Raw genomic sequence first — 25,828 nt, 5'->3', positions numbered from 1 at the left:
TAGACTGCTTCTCAGCAGAAGTTTTTGTATCATTAAATCAGTAGTGGCTAAATGTAAAGAAAACCTCTTGGAAATAAAGGGAGTTGAGCTCACCTTAAAGAACTTTTGTATTTGACAGAGTAAAAAAGGACAAAAGGTAGACAACTCAGACTTGGGAAAAATCATAGCCTCAGGAATAGTCCTAGGAACACAAGAATCAGTTTAGCAAATAAAAAGTTTTTGGATTTGTATGCCTAGAGGGCCACGAATAAGGAGGCATTGTGAAGGACTTTGGCAAGAAGCAGAGCCACTAATATTTATACTAACAGGTACTAGGCAGTAGGGAGCCACTGAATGTTTCAGAGTAGTGAGCTAGCAATTTATAGTAAGATTTATCTGGTTCAAGTAAGTACAACTGTTGGAAGCAAGAAAGATCGGGGAAGAACCTAGACTTAATATTTTGAGGACCTAGTGTACTTTCAAGGCAAGATGTCTTACAAAAGGAAGGTGATCCTTATCTTCTTTCATCTATATCTAGATCTAGATCTGTACCAGGTGGTGTATGAGGCTCTGTAGATTTAACACTAAATGAGACAAAAACATGATCTCTGCACTAATGAGGCTTAGTTACGTTTACTGAATGGAGAAAAAAAATAAGCCATCATATAAGAAATTATACATGTACAATGAATGGATGATGAGGGGAAACTACACTTGGACTTGTGCTGTAGTGAAGTCTAAGCTAATCTGGAATCCTAATGACGAGCAGGTATTTATCAATGAAGGGGAGGACAGGGAGTTGAGGGAATTGTGTTCCTCAGAGAGGGATGTGAGAGGAGAACCTGTGCCTTCTAGGAGGAATGATTTCCATACAAGGGGTCAGGGTTAGAGAGGAAGTGGTGAAATATGAGGCAAAGAGAGGAATGGGAACAGATCCTGAAGTTCTCTTACGTAGGCCATTGAAGGACTGGATGGGGAGACGACGCTGAGGCCTGTCGAGTTTAACGCATGGTGACAGAGGGCAGATTTGCACTTGAGAAACATTATATGAGTTCAAGTGAGAGAATGAAAGTTTACAAAGCTAGAGGCAAGAGACAATTTAGGAGTCTGCTATAGGCAATCTAGTGAGAGACGCCAGCGCCTGAAGTAAGGTGCTGACCAAGACAGCCTTAACATCCCCTCAGCGTGACTAAGCTTTAGACAGACTTCTTCCTGACTCTAAGCCCTTGACCTTCCTTTTCTTAGAGCACATAGTTTATAAAATTATAGTTGTAAATTCTTTCTTTGTCTCTCTGAGATGTAAATGTTTTTAATGCTTCTTGCCAGTTTTACAACCCAGGACGGTCTTTCTCAAGGATCTGGGAGCCATCCCTATGAAATGTAATCAAGGAAGACAGAGCCCTAACCTCCAGTCTCTGTGGGAAGGGAGGAGTTCAACTTTAGAGGGCACCTAGCTTCAAATTATAAAAGTGCCTCCTGTTACGAAAATAGAGAAAGTTCACTTTTCCTGTCGGTGAAGCCAATTAGCAAACATAGATAGGCTCCAATTCCTCTCACACCAACTCTGAAAAATTTTTCACCCCCTTGTTTCAGCAGAGTTGAACTCAGACTGAGTCCTGGTCTCTCTCCCCTATTACAATAGTCTTGAGGGAAGTCTTCCTTTCCTTTTTTAACTTTGTCCAGTGCACATTTTCTTTGAAAGTAGTGATAGTGGAGGTGGTGAAAAAAAATGGACAAGTTCAGAAAATATTTAGAAGATAGTAAAACCAGAACATATTAGCTGTGGAAAGGAGTAAAACAGTGATTCCCAGGTTCAGACTCATGCAACAGAATGTACAGCAGCACCATAAGGAATATGGGAGTTAGGGTAGATTTGTGGGGCAAGACGATGCAGTCAGGCTTAGAAACACTGAGTTCCACAGGTGCCTGTGAGCTACATGAGGCAAGGAAACTTACAGGCCTGCCATCATGCAGCCAGAGCTCAAGAGACAGGACTTGGCTAAGGTCATATGTCTTTATATATCACATGTGAAGTCTTGGGACTGTATGAGCATATCCAGGAAAACTGGAAAAAACTTGAGGACTGTATGGCTTACATCAGAACTTTAGTGACCCCTAATGCATAAGAATAGGTAGAGGAAGAGGAAACTATGAAGCACTGAGGATGATCACCCAGAAAGGTAGGAAAGCAGAGTTATCACCAAATACGCAATAGAAATTATAGAAACAAATGATGAGAAGGAGCACTGCCTAGTGTAGTGCTGCTGAGTAATGTCACTTCATCCAGGCTTACCAGACCTGTGCTTTTCATAGCAACCGAAACCAGGTTATATCACAAAGAAGGTAATGAGGTCCGGTCTCCATATTCTGTAATGTAATTTCACTATAAATTCGAGTTATTGGGAGAGTATTCTGATAATAAATAGGACCTATTAAAATGTTTCCAATTTTTAAAATACACCACTCATTCATGGTATTCTTTTTATTCTCATGGTGGAGGATATTCAGCAGACTGCGTGATAAAAAGCAGCAGTGAGGGTGTTCTCCCTATCACCAACACGAAGTTTGAGTGAACATGGCTTTTTTTTTTTTTTAATACCAAGAATCATCTCCAGTATTTTAAGATTTGATATGCTCCAATTCATTTGCTGCTGTTGACGTTTTGAGGTTGTGTCCAGTAACCTAGGCAACTGTTCTTATTTTCTGTCCTAATTTACTTCTATTTATAGAGCATATATGAATCCAATGGCCTCAATGATATTCTCTAAGGCAGGGCCAGTTTACAAACTATATGTTCTTAGGTGAGTATACTATTAAAGATAGGACAAACATTAGTCATTGAACTGACTACAGATTACAATTTCTTGAATTTTGGATCATCAGTAAATATGATGAATAATGTAACTTTAAACAGGTGTCATAACTTTATCATGCTGAAATATGGTATGACTACCTATCATATTGGAATTATAAACTGTTTTGTCTTTAATGTTATATTCATTAAATTGAATTTCATCAATTAGAGACCACAGCTTCAAATACCTTCAAATAAAAATCTAGCCTTATTCAGTACTGTTAAGTGAGTTTCCTTTTTCACTCATCTACAAGACACTACGATCAAAGTTTAAATTGTGGATAGAGAAAAGATGGCGGCGAAGTAGAGAGACGTGGAGTGCATCCCTCTCCACAGATGCATTGGGAATGCACGGAAGGACTCAGTCATTCCCACAGAGAACCAGCTGAACACCAGCAGACGGCCTCGGACACCAGAGAGGGCTGCGGGGAGCCTGACGTAGCGGTAGGGAGGCATCTACGAGGGCTCAAAGAGGGTGAAGTGGCGGAGCTGTGGCAGATGGGAGGGAGTGAGAAACATACGGAGGGTCCGCAGCGCAGCTCAGCGTTCCCGGACCGAGACATCGATCCGCAGCTGAACAGAGGGTCCGGGAGCGGGAGCGTGGGAACCGGAGAGCTGGTTCAGGGTGAGAAACATTGTTGCCAGTAGGGTGACGGACCGAGAGGACAGGAGGGAGGAGATCCACGGAAAGGAGTGCTTGTCCCTGAGAGCTGCCCGGCCACGATAGCGGCTGGAGGCTGCGGGCTCACGGACGGAGGCGGGGGGGGGGGGGGGGGGAGGAGCCACGCCCATAGCCTCTCTCTCTCTTTCCTAGCCTCTGCAACAGGCAGTGGAGAGATACCTCTGGGCCACCTAAGGCACTCAGGGATAACAAGCACCCTCAAGCACTCGGGCGGGGCTAGATTAAAACCCCTTGCAACGCCAGCAGCAGGGAGGCTGCCTAGAGAAAAAAAAAAAAAAACAACAACAACAGCAACAACAAAAAAAAAACTGAGAGAGGCCCAAATCTAAGACTTTCTGTTTACGCCTGAGCCACCAGCGTTCCTCTGCAACAGGCACCTCCAAGCCCGACTGAAACAACAGTGCGCCACTGCTCACTCACTCCCAGGAGAAGGAGCCACTATTGTACCCTCTCCCTCCCCACACACTGACGCTTACAGACGAACAATAAAGGAACCTCTGCTGGTCACAGAATAATGCAAAAAAACCCAGGGCGAGGAGAAGGACACTTACAGCTGAGACGCTAAGGAAACAGAAATAGTAGTATCAATACCTATTGAACTGGTCCATTCTGGGATCAGTTCTGGATTTTTTTTTTTCTCTTTTTTTTCTTTTTCATTATCTCTCTCTCTTTTTTTTTTTTCTTTATTAAATACGATCTTAGCCATAAGGGATCTACAAGTTTTATAACATAATTTTTTAATGATATTTTTTATTCTTTTTTTTTTTTTGCCTTTTTACATACTTCTATATCTAGCTAAGTTTTTGGTAGTACGGACAATATATCTCTCATACTTTCCTTTCATTCCTATCTTTTACACATTTCTATTCCTTTCTTTTTATTTCCATATTTCCAACCACATTATGCTCTTCTGTTCCCCTTTCTTCCAGCCATTTTAAGTTTATTTTATCTTAACATACTTATAAGCAACACTATCAGTCTGCTCAGACTCCTTGCTCTATTCTCCAGATGACGCACCACCTTGGTATTTAATATTAGGCTTTTGTCTTTATCTTAGTTCTTAGTACAGTTGTCTAATTACATTCTGAGAATCTCCATTCTCTCTGGTGGTACTCTGGCTCTTTTCTATATTTGATCCTAGCTTACAAAATCTCCCTGGATTAATGTTTGTATGTGTAAGGTGTTATTTGTTTGTTTGTTTGCTTTTGCTTTTGTCTCTGATTTGTTCTGTTTCAGTTGTCAATTTCTGTTGGGTTTCTCTTTGAATATCTGATAGCACACTGGGGTTCTGTCAGGTCTTTCCAGAGCCTTATGTCCTAATGGATTCAGTAATTGTGTGTCTTATACATGTATGTGTTTCTGAGACTTAATATTCATTTAATCCAATACTTAGACATTAGTCTGAGGCTTGGACAGTCTTCTATAAACACCTCTATCGCCAGGACAAGCAACCCCAAAAGTTTGGACAACCATGAGGAAACAAAGAAACACCATGCAGGCATAGGAGCAGGAAAAAAACCCACAAGACCAAATAAATGAGGAGGAAATAGGAAAAATGCCTGATAAAGAATTTAGAGTAATGATAGTAAAAATGATACAAAATCTCGATAACAAAATAGAGAAAGTACAAGAAACAGTTCATAAGAACTCAGAAAAACAAACAGCAATGGATAACAAAATAACTGAAATTAAAAATACTCTAGATGCTATAAACAGCAGAATGACTGAGGCAGAAGAACGAATAAGTGAGTTGGAAGATAGAATGGGGGAAATAAACGCCACAGAGCAGGAAAAAGAAAAAAGAATAAAAAGAATGGAAGACAGTCTCAGAGACCTCAGTGATAACATTAAGCGTACCAACATTCGAATTATAGGCATCCCAGAAGAAGAAGAAAACAAGAAAGGGTCTGAGAAAATATTTGAAGAGGTTATAGTGCAAAACTTCCCCAACATGGGAAAGGAAATAATTAACCAAGTCCATGAAGCACAGAGAGGCCCATACAGAATAAACCCAAGGAGAAATACACCAAGGCACATATTAATCAAACTAACGACAATTAAACACAAAGAAAAAATATTAAAAGCAGCAAGAGAAAAGCAACAAACAACATAGAAGGGAAAACCCATAAGGATAACAGCTGACCTTTCTACAGAAACTCTGCAGGCCAGAAGGGAATGGCAGGATATACTGAAAGTCCTGAAAGAGAAAAACCTACAGCCAAGAATACTCTACCCAGCAAGAATCTCATTCAGATTTGAGGGAGAAATCAAAAGCTTTCCAGACAAGCAAAAGTTAAGAGAATTCAGCACCACCAAACCAGCCTTACAACAAGTGCTAAAGGAACTTCTCTAAGTAGGAAACACAAGAAAAGGAAAACACCTACAAATACAAACCCAAAACAATTAAAAAAATGGTAATTGGAACACATATGTCAATAATCACCTTAAATGTAAATGGAATAAATGCTCCAACCAAAAGACACAGACTGGCTGAATGGATACAAAAACAAGACCCTTCTATATGCTGCCTACAAGAAACCCACTTCAGACCAAGGGATACATATAGACTGAAAGTGAAGGGATGGAAAAAGATATTCCATGCAAATGGAAGTCCAAAGAAAGCTGGAGAAGCAATACTCATATCAGACATATTAGACTTGAAAGTAAAGACTATTACCAGAGACAAGGAAGGACACTACATACTGATCAAGGGATCCATTCAAGAAGAACATATCACAATGGTAAATATCTATGCCCCCAATATAGGAGCACCTCAATACATAAGGCAAATGCTAACAGCTATAAAAGCGGACATCGACAGTAACACAATAATAGTGGGAGACTTGAACACCCCACTTACATCAATGGACAGATCATCCAAACAGAAAATAAATAAAGACACACAAGCTTTAAATGACACATTAGACCCTCTCGACTTAATTGATATTTATAGGATATTCCATCCAAAAACGACAGAATACAGTTTCTTCTCAAGTGCACACGGAACATTTTCCAGGATAGATCACATCTTGGGTCACAAATCAAACCTTGGCAAATTCAAGAAAATTGAAATCATATCAATTGCAGATACAGAGAATGGACTGGAGAACTCGAGGTATGGGAGGGGGCGGGGGGTGAAGGGGAAACTGAGATGAAGCGAGAGAGTAACACAGACATATATATACTACCAACTGTAAAATAGTCTGTGGGAAGTTGTTGTATAACAAAGGGAGTCCAACTCGAGGAAGGAAGATGCCTTTGAGGACTGGGGCGGGGAGGGTGGGGGGGGCTTGGGGGGGGGCGTCAAGGAAGGGAGGGAAGATGGGGATATGTGTATAAAAACGGATGACTGAACCTGGTGTACCCCCCCAAAAAATAAATAAATAAATTAAAAAAAAAAAAAAAGAAATCATATCAAGCATCTTCTCAGACCACAACGCCATGAGACTAGATATCAATTACAGGAAAAAAACTGCAAAAAATACAAACACATGGAGGCTAAACAATTCACTCTTAAACAGCCAAGGAATCACTAAAGAAATCAAAGAGGAAATCAAAAAATATCTAGGAACAAATGACAATGAAAACACAACAACCCAAAACCTATGGGACGCGGCAAAAGCAGTTCTAAGAGGGAAGTTTATAGCAATACAGTCCTACCTTAAGAAACAAGAAAATGATCGAATAAACAACCTAACCTGACACCTAAAACAACTAGAGAAAGAAGAACAAAGAAACCCCAAAGTGAGCAGAAGGAAAGAAATCATAAAGATCAGAGCAGAAATAAATGAAAAAGAAAGGAAGGAAACCATAGCAAAAATAAATAAAACTAAAAGCTGGTTCTTTGAGAAGAGAAACAAAATTGAAAAACCATTAGCCAGACTCATCAAGAAAAAAAGGGAGAAGAGGCAAATCAACAGAATTAGAAATGAAAAAGGAGAAGTCACAACGGACACCTCAGAAACACAAAACATCATGAGAGACTACTACAAGCAACTATATGCCAATCAATTGGATAACCTGGAAGAAATGGATACATTCTTAGAAAAATACAATCTTCCAAGAATGAACCAGGAAGAAATAGAAACCATGAACAGACCAATCACAAGTATGGAAATTGAGGCAGTGATTAAAAATCTCCCAACACACAAAAGCCCAGGACCAGATGGGTTCACGGGCGAATTCTATCAAACATTTCGAGAAGAGTTAACACCTACCCTTCTCAAACTCTTCCAAAATATTGCAGAAGGCGGAGCACTCCCAAACTCATTCTACGAGGCTACCATCACCCTGATACCAAAACCAGGCAAAGATGTCACAAAAAAAAGAAAACTACAGACCAATATCACTGATTAATATAGATGCAAAAATCCTCAACAAAATACTAGCTAACAGAATCCAACAGCACATTAAAAAAAATCATACACCATGATCAAGTGGGGTTTATCCCTGGGATGCAAGGATTCTTCGATATATGCAAATCAATCAACGTGATACATCATATCAACAAATTGAAGGATAAAAACCATATGATCATCTCAATAGATGCAGAAAAAGCTTTTGACAAAGTTCAACATCCATTGATGATAAAAGCTCTCCAGAAAATGGGCATAGAAGGAAATTACCTCAACATAAGAAAAGCCATATATGAAAAACCAAAAGCCAACATCGTTCTCAATGGGGAAAAACTGGAAGAATTCCCTCTAAGAACAGGAACAAGACAAGGGTGTCCACTCTCACCATTATTATTCAACATAGTTTTGGAAGTTTTAGCTACAGCAATCAGAGAAGAAAATGAAATAAAAGGAATCCAAATTGGAAAAGAAGAAGTAAAATTGTCACTCTTTGCAGATGGCATGATATTATATAGAGAAAACCCTAAAGACTCTACCAGAAAACTGCTAGCACTAATTGATGAGTTTAGTAAAGTAGCAGGATACAAAATTAATGCACAGAAATCTCTTGCATTCCTATACACTAACAACGGAAGAGCAGAAAGAAAAATTAAGGAAACTCTCCCATTCACCATTGCAACCAGAAGAATAAAATACCTAGGAATAAACCTGCCTAAGGAGGCAAAAGATCTGTATGCAGAAAACTTTAAGACATTGATGAAAGAAATCAAAGAAGACACCAACAGATGGAGGGACATACCATGTTCCTGGATTGGAAGAATCAACATCGTGAAAATGACTGTACTACCCAAAGCAATTTACAGATTCAATGCAATCCCAATCCAATTACCAATGGCATTTTTCACAGAACTAGAGCAAGAAATCTTACGATTTGTATGGAAACGCAAAAGACCCCACATAGCCAAAGCAATCTTGAGAAGGAAAAATGGAGTTGGAAGAATCAGGCTTCCTGACTTCAAACTATACTACAAGGCCATAGTGATCAAGACAGTATGGTACTGGCACAAAAATAGAAAGGAAGATCAATGGAATAGAATAGAGAACTCAGAAGTAAGCCCAAACACATATGGGCACCTTATCTTTGACAAAGGAGGCACGAGTATACAATGGAAAAAAGACAGCCTCTTCAATAAGTGGTGCTGGGAAAATTGGACAGCAACATGTAAAAGAATGAAATTAGAACACTTTCTAACACCATACACAAAAATAAACTCCAAATGGATGAAAGACCTACATGGAAGGCCAGACACTATCTAACTCCTAGAGGAAAACATAGGCAGAACACTCTATGACATCCATCAAAGCAAGATCCTTTTGGACCCACCTCCTAGAATCATGGAAATAAAATCAAGAATAAACAAATGGGACCTCATGAAACTTAAAAGCTTTTGCACAGCGAAAGAAACCATAAACAAGACTAAAAGGCAACCCTCAGAATGGGAAAAAATAATTGCCTATGAAACAACGGACAAAGGATTAACCTCCAAAATATACAAGCAGCTCATGCAGCTTAATACCAAAAAAGCAAATAACCCAATCCACAAATGGGCAGAAGACCTAAATAGACATTTCTCCAAAGAAGACATACAGATGGCCAACAAACACATGAAAAGATGCTCAACATCACTCCTCATCAGAGAAATGCAAGTCAAAGCCACAATGAGGTATCACCTTAAACCGATCAGAATGGCCATCATCACAAAATCTGGAAACCACAAATGTTGGAGAGGGTGTGGAGAAAAGGGAACTCTCCTACACCGTTGGTGGGAATGTAAGTTGGTACAGCCACTATGGAAAACAATTTGGAGGTTCCTTAAAAAACTACAAATAGAACTACCATATGATCCAGTAATCCCACTACTGGGCATATACCCAAAGAAAACCATAATCCCAAAAGAAACGTGTACCATCATGTTTACTGCAGCACTATTTACAATAGCCAGGACATGGAAGCAACCTAAATGCCCATCAACAAATGAATGGATAAAGAAGATGTGGCATATATATACAATGGAATATTACTCAGCTATAAAAAGGGATGAGATGGAGCTGTATGTTATGAGGTGGATAGAACTGCAATCTGTCATACAGAGTGAAGTAAGTCAGAAAGAGAAAGACAAATATTGTATGCTAACTCACATATACGGAATCTAAAAATGGTACTGATGAACTCAGTGACAAGAACAAGGATGCAGATGCAGAGAATGGACTGGAGAACTCGAGGTATGGGCGGGGGCAGGGGGTGAAGGGGAAACTGAGATGAAGCGAGAGAGTAGCATAGACATATATATACTACCAATTGTAAAACAGTCAGTGGGAAGTTGTTGTATAACAAAGGGAGTCCAACTCGAGGATGGAAGATGCCTTAGAGGACTGGGACGGGGAGGGTGGGGGGAGTCAAGGAAGGGAGGGAATATGGGGATATGTGTATAAAAACAGATGATTGAACCTGGTGTACCCCCCCAAAAAATAATAAATAAATTAATTTAAAAAAATAAATAAGTTTAAATTGTGTAAGGCAGAACAAAACTTTTGATTTCGTTTTTAGACCTTATTGTCTTTCAAGCTCTTTAGGCAGAGGGACGAATCACTAGAACATCTGTCCTTCGTGGACAGGGGTATAGAAATAAAAGGTGATTTTAAATGTCTGCTTGCAAAACTGTCTCCAACATGCATCCTATAAAATATCAGGATGACTCTTTTTCTTTTTTTTATGAGTACATACCATAAAACTAGAAAATTAAGCCCTATATACCTTGCTGAAGGTAACTGTGGACTCTGAGAAAGGTGGAAACTAATAGATCACCAAGCTACCACAATTTTACAAAGAAGAAATACTCCCAGTGCAGGGCCAGGCATTCCAAAATCATTGAAGAAAATAAGAACTTGACAACTTTTGAGTAAAACTTTCTCTTCCCACTATCAAAAGTTTCTTTTTATGATCATTATTTCAGTTCTACATTCTTTGTACAAATATAAATATACATATACATAAAAGTGCTAGCATCATTAAGAATCACATTAATAGCACCTTCCTTTTAACCTCTTAAGGAAGTTCCTGATACGTCCCCCTCCTGAGGGGAAAAAGAAAAATTTCAAAAGATTTCTGGTAACAGAGTGCTAAATGTTTAGCCCCATAAAGCCAGGAGACCAAGGTAGTCTTATATTGAAAGACTGAGAGATATGTATGTACAAAGCTCCTTGAACTACTCTAAAGGAAATAAAGTATAACATTAGCACATGCAAGTCTATGCACATCTTGAAATTCATTTTTGTAAAAAAATCAAACTATTGCGCATTTCCTTTGTGTGAGAAATGAATTGATTTTTCATATATCTAATCTTCAAAAACAATGATAAAATAGATACTATTATTTTCCTTACCCTTACTTTGAAAATTTTTGATGCCCTTTACCCATTTCTCCCACTCCATCTATTCATAATAATAGATATTATTATTATCACAGTTTTACAGATGAGGAAACAAAGTTAGAAATATAAACTAGGACTTCCTAGGTGGCGCAGTGGTAAAGAATCTGCCTGCCAATGCAGGGGACACGGGTTCGAGCCCTGCCCTGGGAAGATTCCACATGCCATGGAGCAACTAAGCCCGTGCGCCTAAAAAAAAAAAAAAAAAAAGAAATATAAACTAACTTTCCCCGGGGTCACATGCATAGTAATTGGTAAAACCCTGATTTAAACCAAAGTTTATGTGACTCCAAAGTCCATACTTTTAACTTCTACATTCTATTTATATAGCAGGGCCAAAAAAAGGCAAGTCACTTGCTCACCCATTCTAGTCACAAAACTCTTTCAATCCATTTTACTGAGCCTTTCTAAATCCGCAGTTATCCCCTAGGTAGGCTTGAGGAATATGCTTTAAGCTACCACCCTTCTGACACTCACAATTTCCTGAGTATCCATGGCTACTGCTGCCCAAATTGCAGACAATAAACCAGGGAAAATTTCTAAAAATTAGAAAGTTCCCTTTATCGAAATATCACAGAAGCCAACGTGATAAGAGGCTCAGTGAGGAGTAACTGCCTCTGTCTCCGGCTTCTATGCTCAGAGACCTCAGATTGTTGCCCAAGACGGTCCTCCATGAGTAGGATCCATCTCATCAGTGCAAAGTGATCCACCAGGGAGACTATCAGGATCTGGGCATCACTACATAGTTTCCAGATAGTAACCAACAAGCTGATTTTGTTTATTTATGGAAGACTGTAGTATCGGGACGTTTAGAAATGTGTGAGGCTTAGACAGATCTGATACTAAGGCTTACGGCCTTCAGTTTCACGAGTCATCTTTTTATTAGAGGAATTACAATATCAACAGCATAATATGGCTGTAGCAACGCAGGGCAATGAGATCTTAAGGGATTATGAGATTCCACCCAAGTTTACAAGCATGCTCTACTGGAAAGAGTGTGGCTGGTGCCAGAAGACCTGGGATTTGGCCCCATTTCTACATGACTTGCATAAACTACTGAAATTCTTTGAGTCTAATTCCCTAATTAGTAAAATCAAGAAAAAATTAAAACCCAAAATTCAGGGCTTTTGTTAAATAAGATAGCAATTTGGGAATATTCTATAAAGTGTTAATGGTAACTGACACTGCTCTGTTTAAATAAGATATATGGCTTAACTTATATTTAATAAAAATCTTTAAGAAGCTTTTAAGACTTGCAAAAAATCTTATTATCAGTGAGTTTAAGAATTTTATTATCTTAGCAGACTATTTTAATTTCTCTTTCTAATTTGAGTTTTTAAAATAAAAGATGTCTATTTCCTCCTTGCTAAGGGCATGAACAGAATAAACAATGAGCTCTGAAGAATGCTCTATAAACCTAAAACAAACCCACTGCCTTGTATCACTGTGGCATGCCTGATTACTGGATATAACAGTAGTATCGGTCCAGTGAGTATTCATGTTTAATAATTAAGATAATCACTAATTTCCACTGCTGTTCCTCTGCCACCTCATAAGGCATGCACTGTTGGTCTTTCAGTATTTTGCTCTCATTGACTGTGGACTCTAAATCATTATTTGTTCATTACAGACCTTTACCATACCCAGTGGCATTTGCCACCAATGACAGCAGTAACAGATGATGTTCAGCCAAAGCTGCTGCGAGTGAAATGCAGAGAGTAAAATGATAATAAATAACTGTCACTCCATTACTAAACAGTGCCAGAAATTGGTTCTAGTACATGTTCGATACAGCAGAGTCTACATAATCCAAGAACCAAAAAGGCATTTACTCCTTAGTAACAGCTACAAACAAAAAGGAACCCAAACACCTGTCTTGTGCAGTGACCAGGAACTCTTCATTGAGCAAGGCGTGAGTATTCAAAACATTCTTGACAGATTCCACTTCAAAATCTTATGGTATCTTCTCAAATTAGTGGTTCTTGGGAAACATCAAAAGGTATACTCAGTTCAGGGGACACAAACTTCAGGAAATGCTGGATACGATACAAAGTCTCATACTGGCCAGAAGACTGAACATAAGAATTGACTCTAAGTACAGGGATGTAATTGTAAGAAATATTCGACTTTCGGGGATATAAGATACCTAGGAGAGAACATAAAACCTCTCTAAACATGGTCTCACTTCTGGTCAGGAGATATAGGTAGAGGCCAATTTGATCTATCATCCTTGGCTAATCATATAAACTTCAGGTATGAGGGCAGATTCTGTTGTAATAAACTCACAAGATAGATATTCAATAAGAGGGTTTTATTGGAGTTAAGTTACCCATACTGTACAATAATTATTCCTTAAATTTAAAAAAAAATGGTATTCTTCCTTTTTTTTTCTTTTCAGACTGCTGTAGCATCCTTTATTCCATGGATTCCTCTTTCATTCCATGGATGACCTATCAGGTTTTTTTGTGGTGGTGGTTCTCTGTCTGCTTGCTAGTAAAGGATTCATTCTGCTAACTCTATGTCCTAAGTAAACCGACGTGGTAATCATTAACGTTCTCAGTGTGAAAACATAATCCACTTATTGCACAAGTTATATAAATCTGAGCCTCAGTGATCTTATTAGTAAAACTGGGGTAATAATATCAGTATAGCATAGTTAGCATGATAATTAAATAGTATATGTGATGTGATGACCTTTCCTTATTTTACCCCAAAAGTGGACACTAAGAATGAAAGGTAGTTTATTTTGGGACTAGGTTTTAAGGAACAGAATTAGGAGCCTAAGAATGAATCAGGAAAGAAAGGAGAGCCAATCCAAAGATATGTTATCAAGCTGGTCACTGCTGTTGGATTTGGCTTGATCCCCTGGGGAACTTTTGAGGACCTGTGGAAAATGCACTTCTAAATGGTCCATCCAAGGAATGGAAGAGTTGTTCTGTGGGGTGTTAGTGCCTCACATAAGCTTGCAGATGTATTTGGCTATCTGATTTGCTTCCTTTGGGATTCCACATAGCAAATGCAGGAAAGCCTCAAGGCAGGAAGTGAATAAAATCCAAGCTGTTTGGAATGTATTTAGGAGAGATTTACAAAAGCAGGGAGTGGCCAGGTTGAATATAATGTTACTTCCTGTAGATTTGAAGGTGATAGATCTCTTTTACTAAATGCCTAAACCCCATAAGCATTCCAAATGAACTGGATTGTCAGGAAACTGCACAACGGAACACAAATCTAGGATTCAGAGCACTTTCAGGGTGATTGCCACAAGGTGAGAAGCAGTGGCTTCTGTGAAAGTCTTAAGATCTGGGACCCTGGAGATTATCAGCTTTATAACCACCATGGGCAAGTGGTCATCTAGCTGCCCTTTATCCAAGAACAAAAATATAAATAATAATAGTAATAAGAACCTTATCCTCTCAGCATATAATTTTAAAATTTATAAAACTCTCATATGCACTGTGTTCTTTGAAGTTATGAACGATGCTGTGAAAAGGTGTAGAATATTATTCTTCCCATTTTTCAGATGAAGACATTTGAACTTTCTAAATTCTAAGGGTTTCATTGTCTTAACCAAGGTTTCATTGTCTACATGTGATAATCCCGAATGAGAACTAGGGCATGTTTATACTAATCCCAGAATCCTAAAAGATGCCTTTATTTTAAGAAAATTTCCTCCTATTAATTACTCTGAAAGCCCTGATATCCACCCTCACCCTCCACTGGCTCCACAACCAGTGGCTCAGCAGCACCCCAAGTGAATCAGTCATTCACTTCATTGAGAGCATAAGCAAAGTTTACCACTGCCACAATTCATTTCCAATTTCACTGCCATTTATAAGATTTGATCTCTTACCGAGAATGCCTACCAGATTTGAAGCAGACTAACTCCAGGAGCTGTGTGTCCCTTGGCTACCACAGGACTGATAAATCAAATAATCAGCAAGGAAAAAAAAACTCAAGATAGCCAACATTTCTAATAAACACAGGCATTGTGACTGACATATACCAGTTCCAGGCACTTTGAATATTTGAAAACACAGGAGTTTCTTCAATTTATCTGTTTCATGCATCTTTAGATTTTATGACACTGAATTTACCTAATTAAACAATAGTAATAATGAAAATGATGATAATGATACCATTGCTACTTAGTAAGTTCTATAATCAGTACTGAGAACTTACTAAGAGCTGGGCACTATGTTAAGTGCTCTATTCATTAATTTAGTTGACTCCCATAATAATCCTCATAGAGAGAATATTATTAGTACACTCACTTTACAAGTCAGAGAACAGAGGTAGAGAAAGACTGAGTCTCCCAGTAACCCAGCAAGGAAGTGGCTGATTCAGATGCATTCCCAGGCAGTCTTAGCCACCATGCTGAACTACCTGGCTTTCAGACTCAAGGTCTATAGTCTGTTCTCCAGTCACAAGCTATCAGTAGCTAGGAAATCAGACTTTCATCAGTTCCCAAGCACTGGGTATAAATAAAGTGAAGTAGAGCATCTCAGAGTAATTCAGAAATTGATTAACATCTTCGGAGGGTGTGTGTGTGTGTGTGTGTGAGCGTGCATGCACACGCCCCACGCTGAGGGGGGGCAGAAGAAAGCATTGTAGAAAAGAAGAAAAGCAGGGGAATATACCTCAGAAGTTGATTTGTTCCCCTAGAATTTCAGGGTATATTTACAACTTCTTGGTTTCTCTTTTCGACTCTAAACAAACAAGTACACATTTCACTTTGATATTCCCATGACTGCTGTAAAGACCAAAAGTGGTGCAGAGTGATTCACTACCTAACCAGAAATGGCCTCACTGTGAGCTCTCAAGGTAGAGGAAACCACTCCCCTCAGGACACTGCCCCTTAACTCTGAGGCTTTTCTCCCTGTGCTTTTACAAAACCAGTCCCAAATCCGGAAGTCCCATCTGTGAGAGGCTGCCTGGATTGACAAGGAGAGGGAGCAGCACACAGCTCTCCCCCCAGGGAGGTGACTCACCCGGTCAGTTTTCCCTTCGGTCTGAACACTGGTGTGACTGCGGACCTCATGATCTTCTTCCAGGTCAGAAACATCCTCTAGTTCCTCTGGTGTCTATAAAAAGAAAGCAAAACACTGCTGGTGGAAATGCAAAATGGTAAACAGGCTGGCAGTACTTCAAAAAGGCAGCACAGAGTTACCAGTATGACCCAGTAACTCCACTCCTAGGTATACATGTAAGCAGCTCTTTAAAGGAAACTTCCCTCAGCAGGAAGCCCCTTTCCTTGTCACTTTGGCAAAGCTATACTGTAACTAACTTTAAAACCAGGCACCCCCATGCTCTACTCATCTCTAGCCCAAGCACACATTTAAGATCTTTTAATCACACAAAACCTTGCCTAACTTGTCAGTTCTTTCCATAGATCAAAGAGGTAGAAATGAAGAATAAGTAATTAACAGAAGGCCAGATCTCTTCCCTAGTTCCCCTTCAGTAATCTCGTGAACAAACTGTGTGAACAAGAAAGCATCTAGAGGAAGATCACAAGAAGTCACCGAGCCTGCAAACGGGGAGGGTGACGACTCTGACCCCCATCCCAATGATTAACTGAGATTACTTCCTTTCTTCCCTATAAATCTTTAATAGCCAAGCAGAATCTTCGAAGGTGGTTTTGGGGGGATGCTGAGTCTATCATCTCCCCAGGTTGCCAGCAATTTGATTAAAGGCACCTTTCCTTTCTATATCTCTGAGAATTGATTTTTTAAGTGGTGAGGAGCAGAACCCAATTCATTCCATAACATATACCCAAAAGAAATGAAAACATATCCACACGAAAACTTGTAAACAAGTGTTCATAGCAGCACCAACCACAACAGCCGAAAAACATATCTAGTGATGAATGAATCAACAAAATGTGGTAAATCCATACAAAGGGATATTACTTGGCATACAAAGGAATGAAGTACTGATACACACTGCAACATGGATAAACAGTGAAAATATCAATGCTAAGTGAAAAAAGTCAATCACAAAATACCACGTATTGTATGATTCTATTTATTTGACAACTCTGGAATAGTCAAATTTATAGAGACAGATATTTGATTAGTGGTTCCTAATGGAAGGGGTGGAGGAGGGGGTTGGGAACAAATACTGCTAATGCGTATGTGGTTTCTGTTTGGGATGGCGACAATATTCTGCAGTTAGATAGTGGTAATGGTCACATGTCTCATGAATATACTAAAAACGTGAAGTTTTATACTTTAAAATGGTGAATTTCATGGTATTTGCATTATGTCCATATAAATTTTGAAAGAAAAAGAAAACAAAAATGATCAAAAGGATGTTTTACTCTGAGTAGCAATTTGGCTAACACTATGTGCTTACCACGAACCAAGATGTTTACAAGTGATAAGAATAATTATCATTAGTGTCTATTCTATAGTTAACCTACTTCCATTCCTTTTTTTTTTTTTAATTTCAGCGTAAACATCTCTTGTTCAGGAAGGCGTCTTGATTAAGAATCCCCTCGCCTGGCCCGGGTTCCTCTGCCGCACATTTCCTGCTGCCCTCTACTTTCACTATCACAGTGTTCCTCATACTTTATTGTAGCGTTGTTTGCTGAATTAGGAAGCCAACTGTTGAACTGTCCATTCTTTGAGGTAAGGACTAGGTCTGCTCTGCTTACTACCATCTCACCACAACCTAGGACATACATACTTTTGAATGAATTAAGCAAAATGATCAGTAATAGCCAAAAATATAGTTGGATATGAGCAAAACAAAACATATCAACAGCAACAACAAACATTTTTCCTCACTGTACCTCGACTGTGCTTCCATCTTCTGTATTTCAAACTAAATTTTTCTTTATTTGCTTTTTGTTGTTTTTCTCAGCTCAAGGTTTCCATTCCCTTAGTCCCACTGGGGCAATAATTTAAAGCTATCATTTATTATTGCAAATACAAGATATTGGTCATTATTGCAAATATAAGTATCGCAAAGTAAAGTCATTATTGAAAATATAAAGTACTTAATGAGAATTAATTTTTTAGTTTACACAGTCTCAATTTTAAACTATGATTCCTTGTTACACAGCTCTGGTAAGAAATCCAAAACACAAACATTCAGATTTGTGTGTAACTGTGTATGGTTCTAATCAATTTTCATCCTGTGGAAGAGGACACCAACTATCTTAGATCAGTGCTATGTAAGAGAAAGACCATAAACTGTTGGGTAATGCAGACCTGAATTTGAATCCCGCCCCTTCAGTTAGCGATTTTGGAACTTCAGACAATAGGTGTCTTTTTTTTTTTTTTGGCTACACCACACAGCATACAAAATCTTAGCTCCCAAACAGTGATCAAATCCTCGACCCTTGCAGTGGAAGCACAGAGTCTTAACGACTCAAACACCAGGGAAGTCCAATATGTGTCTCCTTTTAAACATTGGTTTCCTTAGAACAAAATTTTGGATAATGATACCTAACCCTGAAGATTGTTATGAGACTCAATTGTACTAAGATGCTTTAAGTAAGAGCTTAGTTCACAGACACAGCTGGGGTGCAACAAAAGTTATTTCTTTCTGTCTACTGTTTGTTCTTCTCTTCCTCCGCTACCTTATCCCTCATCCCATCAAAACCCCTTATATTTTTTGATAAAACTTCTGTGGCAATTTGGATACCTCCATTTTACTCCACATCTGTTACTCTGGATTGACATGATACTTACTAGCTGCCTCTAGTTAACATTCACCTGATTTTGAGTATATAATGTCATTGTGTTAACACGGTTTAATATAATTCCACATACGCTGCTTCTTCTAAATTTCAAGTAAAGATCTCTTTTGATCTGATTTTAATCATATATAAGAGTAAGAATATCTCTTAACCTGGCCCCAATAAAGATATACTCTGACATTTTCAGGGATGATGGAAATAACCTTCCTTCTCTACGATGAGCTATCTCTAAACCAGACCAATAGGAAGATACCCTATTTTTTTCTGGAAAAAGTGATAAAAAACTCAGTTATTACTCATTTATTTCTTCTATCAGAATTCAGGGAAACTATTTCATATTTTCCTATTTTAACTCCTGCTTATCGTGAACCCTTCCTTAGGCAATCCAAAGTGATTTGACATAAGCTGAGTTTCCTTGCCTTTAAATAGCAAAAATATTACCTAATTCTTAGGGTTATTGTGAAGGTAAAAAAAGATGATGGACTGGAACATTATTCAGTGAGTAGAAAATACTGAATGTTCAATATTAATGTTAATAATTATCATAAATTATTATTGCAGTACTTTAAGATCTCACTTTATTTTATGTAAAAAGTCCAGAAACAAGTATAGAACTTGAAAATCGTCAGCCTGAGGTTCTTATGCAGAAACTGAGCATGCAATAATCAGTAGTAGCACATTAAACTTCAGGGTCACAATAAATTGGTGGTGTATATATATGTATAAAAATTTTAAATATTTATTGAGGTATAAAAAGCACTATAAATGACTGCATTTATAACGCTTCCTCCTCCTCCAAGGAGCCCAATGCTTTCTATAGATTTATCCCATTAATTCTTTCAGCATCCTTAGTGAAACATTGGCAGTGTTACGGTACCTTAAAATTCACTTGCACAAGACTTCATAAACATTTAATAATGAAATATAAGAAAATAAATTTGTTGTCACCAAAACAGCAAAAATAAGGAAAGGAAAGAGGGAAGGAAGGAGAGAAAGAGAAAAAGAAAAAGAAAGAAGGAAAGAAAAAGGAAAAAGGGAAAAAAAGTCTTACGAAACAGGAGTCATGCTTGGCATTTTCTTCTCAGAATTAAAGTTGAATTCTAAACCATATGTATGATTTAATCATAAATCATACTTCTCTGATTATCCCTCAGTGGCTTACTACAATCAAATAACTGCCACAGCAATGTCAGTAGTGGTCTGACACGCAAAGAAGGAAAGATGCCATGGACAGTACTGTGAAGCGAGAAGCTGCAATAACATGTTCAGTGAGATTCTCTTAGCTGAGCTGATAACACTAGTAGATTTTGGAATGTCAAAGTAGAGAGACCAGAATTAAAATACATTTAAAAAAAAAGAAATAGATATAACAATAACACAAATCAAATTATAGAAAACTAAAAAATGCCCTTTGTAGAATGCACATGCCTGTGCGTGCACGTGTGCGCACACACATTTTTTTTTCCCTTAAATCAATATTCTGTTCTTGGCATTTATTGACAAGGTTGTTAATCCCTTTTCTGGGCCACTGTGGTTTCTAGTTTCCAAGTCCTATAAATTATTTAAAGGGTTGCATCTCAGAAAAATTTAACCATCACATTTAACTGTCAAGCATTTGAAAATATTTCCAGGAAATAAAGTATACAACTGGTTGTGTGTTACACATGGGCTTTTTAAAACTGCAGACCCCTGGAATCAATCGTTGAGGGAGAGGTCCAGGAACCTATATTTTTATGAAGTTGTACAAGTGACTCTGATGTGCAGTTCTTCATGAGAACCATTGGCCCGACACTGAATTTATTTCATTTTTGATTGGTTTAGGCATCAGTTACGTGTCACCATAACAATATGAGTTGCAAGACTGCAGTGGCAATAGTTAATCCCAGATTTTCCCTGTCACCTGAAATGCAGCCATTTTACATATTAAATATGCCTTCCATTGCTTGTCAGTTGGAGGGTTAATTTATCACATACTTGGACAGATAATGAGTTAGTGGCCAGAAGTCACTCTGACTATTACACTGAATTATACAATTGGTTGGAGTTGCCAGAGTTGTCAGAGACAAAGAACTTTATTTCTCGTGGCAAGCACTGTGGATCCATAACACGTGGAATTTTTCTACCCCTCAAATACACCCCAGTCATCAGTTCATTCCACATCAAGACCTTGGTCTCCTTGTATCTACTGCTCTCCTCCCTGGCAGGCTCCTCCTGCTGCTCTCACTAGCTAGACCTTTCTACCACCGGAGCTCAGATGGCCTGTACTCAACACTATCCAGTCTTCCCTGGTCAGCCCATGTGAGGTTCACCCTTCTTCCTACTTCATTTATTACATCACCCTGTGCTTTTTTTCTTTAGCCCTCATGTTATGATCATAACCTGAAATTATATTTTCTTCTTTTTCCCTCTTTTTTGGGGAGGCGGGAGGAGATACATTTTCGTCTTGCCGCATTAGAACATAACATCTGTGAGAACAGGGATGTTGTCTGTCTTGTTTACCATTCTGAGCACCCCAAACAGCATATACTAGGTACTCAGTAAAGATATCCTAACTGAATAAGGGAATAAATGATTTAATGACCATTAAATGGTATGAATGTCAGAAGAAAGTCTTAGGAACATTTTTGAGCTATGGAATAAGCCTTTCCTTTCTGGTTTCAATAGGTGTTGATTTAATAATTCCTTGCCTAAGGGAAAGTTGGAGACAAAGATTACCAGATTTTGTTTTTCAAAAATAATGCCTAGGGAAATTAGAGACAACAGATTTTGTGCACAGAGAAATTTTCCACAAGTTCAAAATTCTCAGACTTAGAAGACCAGGAAGATGTCTAGGCATCCCATTAGCTGTGCAATATGGATATAAGACTGGAGTGAAAATGCCGTCTTCTAAACTCAGACCAGATATTCAAGTCTCATCAGCGCCTTGTGCTACAAACTTGTCATGGAAACAGTAAGCAGTAAACCTGAAGGAGCCAGGTGGGCTAGGAAAACAGACATTTCATTGGTAACCAGTGGGGGAAAATGACAAGAAACTGTTGGGTCTCTCTGATACCTTGATAATAGTCTAAGTATTTAGAAAAGAGTCTCTCAACCTTGGCACTATGGACATCTTGGTCCGACTAATTCTGGTTGTAAGAGGCTGTCTTGTATATCGTAGGATATTTAGCACCACCCCTAGCCTCTACTCACCACAGGCAGTGGGGCGCTCTCAAGTTGTGACAATCAAAAAGATGTCCAGACAGTTCCGACTATCCCATGTTGGGGAGGGCAGGAAATCACCGCTGTTTGAGAACTGCTGCTCTGGAACGTTGGTTCACCTGGCCCGACACAGGTGGTAGGGGTAAGTGGCCCTACCTAAACGGTAAGGGGGAGGCCCAATAACTATGTTTAAATTTCCCATAAGCAAAGTTAAAATGTAGTCACCCTAAGGAATATAAAAATAAAAAGGAATTTTTTTCTTGACATCTGAATTTGTGGACTGAAATTCATACCCCATAGAGTGAATACCACTGAGATTACAAGACGGAAGAGGGCACTCTTTATTCATTTGAGTCTTAACCAAACAACTGGAAGAAGAAATCAGATGATTTATGAAAATTACCAACTTGGTTACAGTCTTAATACCAGCATTTAACAAGCTGCTTTCATTCTGTGGTACTTATTTTCAACTTTTAATCATAATGGAGAAATTACTACGTATAGAAATGCTGTGATAGTCAAAGTTTGCTTGATCAGTAATAAAGTGGTTAGGAAAAAAAGTCATCTCAACTAACATATTTCAGTGTCTATTTTTATGTGTATAAACACAGGCTATTATGCTCGATTCTGGGGATCTTGAAACAAGTAAAACATAATCTTTGCCCTTAGGAGAGAGAAAGGAAAAAGATATCAGCCGGAAATTTTAAAAATTCCCTAGAGTTACGTGGTTTGAGACAGATGGAATGGTGAGACATGGAGAAATATTCTTAGAGTTGTCAGGCAGAAGAGGGAAATCAGCATAAAATGTCTCAGGGTAACCTAGGAAGATACGTCTTGTATTGTCAGAAAGCTGCTAAGCTTGTGTTACAGTGGTAGATTGCTGAAGTCAGGTTACCTAGGTTTTCATTCTCACTCTGCCACCAATCGGTTGTACGTTGTTAGGCAAATCTCATAATTTTCCTCTGCTTAAATTTATTAATCTTTAAAATAGGCATGGGAAGTAAGTAAAACGTGGTCATTTCTGCGAGTCCTTTGAGTTTTAAGATTTTTGGAGTTTATGCTTAAACTGAAAGCATAATGTTAACATTAATCTGGATGAAATGTTTCCTCGGCACTGGGAGATCTCAATAGTAGGAGAGATCAGGTAAATCTGTTGAGTTCAGTTGATTGAAACATAATTCACTACAATTCATCGTATCAGTTAAAAACATGGTTAATCTGATGAACACATATATCTCCTCATTCTCACAAGGAGTGAGAAGGCACCTCGTATTGTTCTCAGTTTTATAACCTAAGTGTCTCACACAGTGCCTGGAAAAAAGTAGGGGCATGGAAAAATACGGTTTTTAATGAATGAATACATGGAAGAAAACAGATAATAAAAAAGAAGGGTTCAAATAAAGATGTATTTCTCTATTTTCCCCAATAGAGAGCACTGGCAGATTTGCTCCTTATACGCTTTCAAAAAACAATTCAAAACTGCCTTTAGGTACCATTATTATCTCTCTTTTTACAAGCCATTTCTTTTTTTTTTTCTTTGTTTTCCAGAATGTTAAGAATACAGCATCATGTGAATTATTCCATATGATGAAACTAAGAAGTCTGAATATTATACCCCTTAAAGGCTACAGCAATTCAAATACTGTTTAGAAAGCTAAGTCACAGGATATAAAAAATATACCCTAAAGTAAGATAAAAAAAAAGACTACATCCATAATGTATAAGAAGATATGGTTAAACATATAGTCAAACAGGACAACTTTGGCAGTTAAATCTTGAGCATGTAGAATATTGCTGTCAGAGGAGACACAGCCCTGAGCTTAAGTTGTTTATCTATTTCAAGTGAATTACGTCTCTATTTGTTCACTACTCAGAAACTTACCCAGGCCAGCAGCCATCAAATAGCCAATCATTTGATACCTTGCACGTGAGTTTGGAGCAGGATGATTCTCAAAGGAGGTGACAGTTATAATCACTTAAGTTTATATGAAGCCTTTCTAAGGACTCAAGCAATAATAGAATCACATAGGGCAAATCATATTTTAACTCCAATCCCTCCTTCTATCAAGAAGGCTGCGGGCTGTCAACCCTCTGCTCCTAAGGCACTAACGAGGCTAATAACTGTAGAAAAGCACCCAGCAAATCAGAAGATGGTCATAAATGGAATTGGCATCATTAATATCATTGTACTTTTTCAGCCACCAAATGAGTTGGTGATCTAGCTCTGATTCCAGGACTGCATGTCTAATGCATGAAAACTGTCGTAAGGAAACATGAAGTATTCCAGCTTGAAGTTTAAATCAAACTCTGAGACTAATGAAGCCATGAAAAGTGGGGTTTTGATGAAAGCATATTTTTGGAAAGTTAAAATAGTAGAAGTATCTAGACTCAAATCAGGATCCTTGAATTCCTCCCTTTGAGAACAGAAAAGTAAGATAATCATTTTTAATCGAGGTCCTAATATAATTCATTAACAACACCGCTGGGTTTTTCCAAATTTCTTTTCTCATTCACTCTTAACGATAAACCTAAACAGGCAATGTTATCATTTTAATACAAAAGTTGAGGAAACTGCACCTTAGAGTTAACAGAACCTACAAAATATCACACAGCTAATAAAGGGCTGCTTCAAAGTAAGGTGCGGTGCTCGTTTTACGAGCCATGTGGCTTGGTAGTCACAAGTGCATGGTAAATGAGGGAGCTGAGTAGTTAATACTTACAAATCTAGAAAATGAGCTTCACATAGCATGAATATACTGCTCCTAGAGCAAGGCAGGCCAGATATTTAGGGGTTTTGCTCAGTGCACTATGATTGGTCCTTAATCTCCTCCTCCCCACACCAGATATAATGCCTGGACCTCAGAAAACTTAATGTCTGGAGCTGATTCAGCCCTTCCTCAGTGCTTCACTGCCACCTATCTGGAACCATATATTGTCAACTTGTTTCTCAGGCTAGCACCCTGGCTTTAAGTATACCAGGATTGAAATCAGTTCAATTTTGGCTCGTAGTATGAGCAAAAGTATGCTAATGGATTTTGGGGGGGGGGGAAGAAAGAGGGTGGGAGGGAGGCTCAAGAGGGAGGGGATGTGGGGATACATGTATATGTATAACTGATTCACTTTGTTGTACAGCAGAAACTACCACAACATTGTAAAGCAATTATACTCCAATAAAGATATGGGGGAAAAAAAGGCTCCTGAGTTATTTCTGTTTTTGGTTTTTTGTTTATTTTTTAGTTCTATATGAATTAGACTATACTAATCAGCAAAACTACTAAATGTGTTTTGCACAGAGCTGAGTTTATGTCATATTTCCAAATTATAAACAGAAAACCTAAGGTAAGGAACTTGCTAAAGTTCTTAGAGTAAGGCAGGGAGTATGATGGAACACAGTATATAGACTGAATATATGGATTCTAGGTCAATTGCTGTCCTTACCAGCTTGTGACCTCAAACAAATACTTAACTTGTTTCGAACTTAGCTTCTTCAGAAGTAAATGAAAGGACTGAACTAAATGATTTATAAAATCTCATTCAATTCTACTGTTCACTCTATAAGTCTATTGCAGG

The 25,828-nt window shown here is 38.4% G+C and overlaps 1 protein-coding gene across 1 annotated transcript in view; it reads right to left on the bottom strand.

Moving 5' to 3' along the window:
- CTNNA3 (catenin alpha 3) overlaps nt 1-25,828 on the bottom strand; it is a 1,725,716-nt gene that overhangs the window by 178,385 nt on the left and 1,521,503 nt on the right. The window contains exon 14 of the mRNA XM_057737480.1: nt 16,347-16,439. Within this exon, the coding sequence (XP_057593463.1) occupies nt 16,347-16,439 (93 nt within the window). The remainder of the gene's footprint in view (nt 1-16,346; nt 16,440-25,828) is intronic.

The sequence above is a fragment of the Hippopotamus amphibius genome, chromosome 5, assembly GCF_030028045.1.
Source record: "Hippopotamus amphibius kiboko isolate mHipAmp2 chromosome 5, mHipAmp2.hap2, whole genome shotgun sequence".
Lineage (NCBI taxonomy): Eukaryota > Metazoa > Chordata > Mammalia > Artiodactyla > Hippopotamidae > Hippopotamus > Hippopotamus amphibius.
The sequence above is the reverse complement of the archived record's forward strand: the minus strand, read 5'-3'. Positions and strand labels throughout refer to the sequence as shown.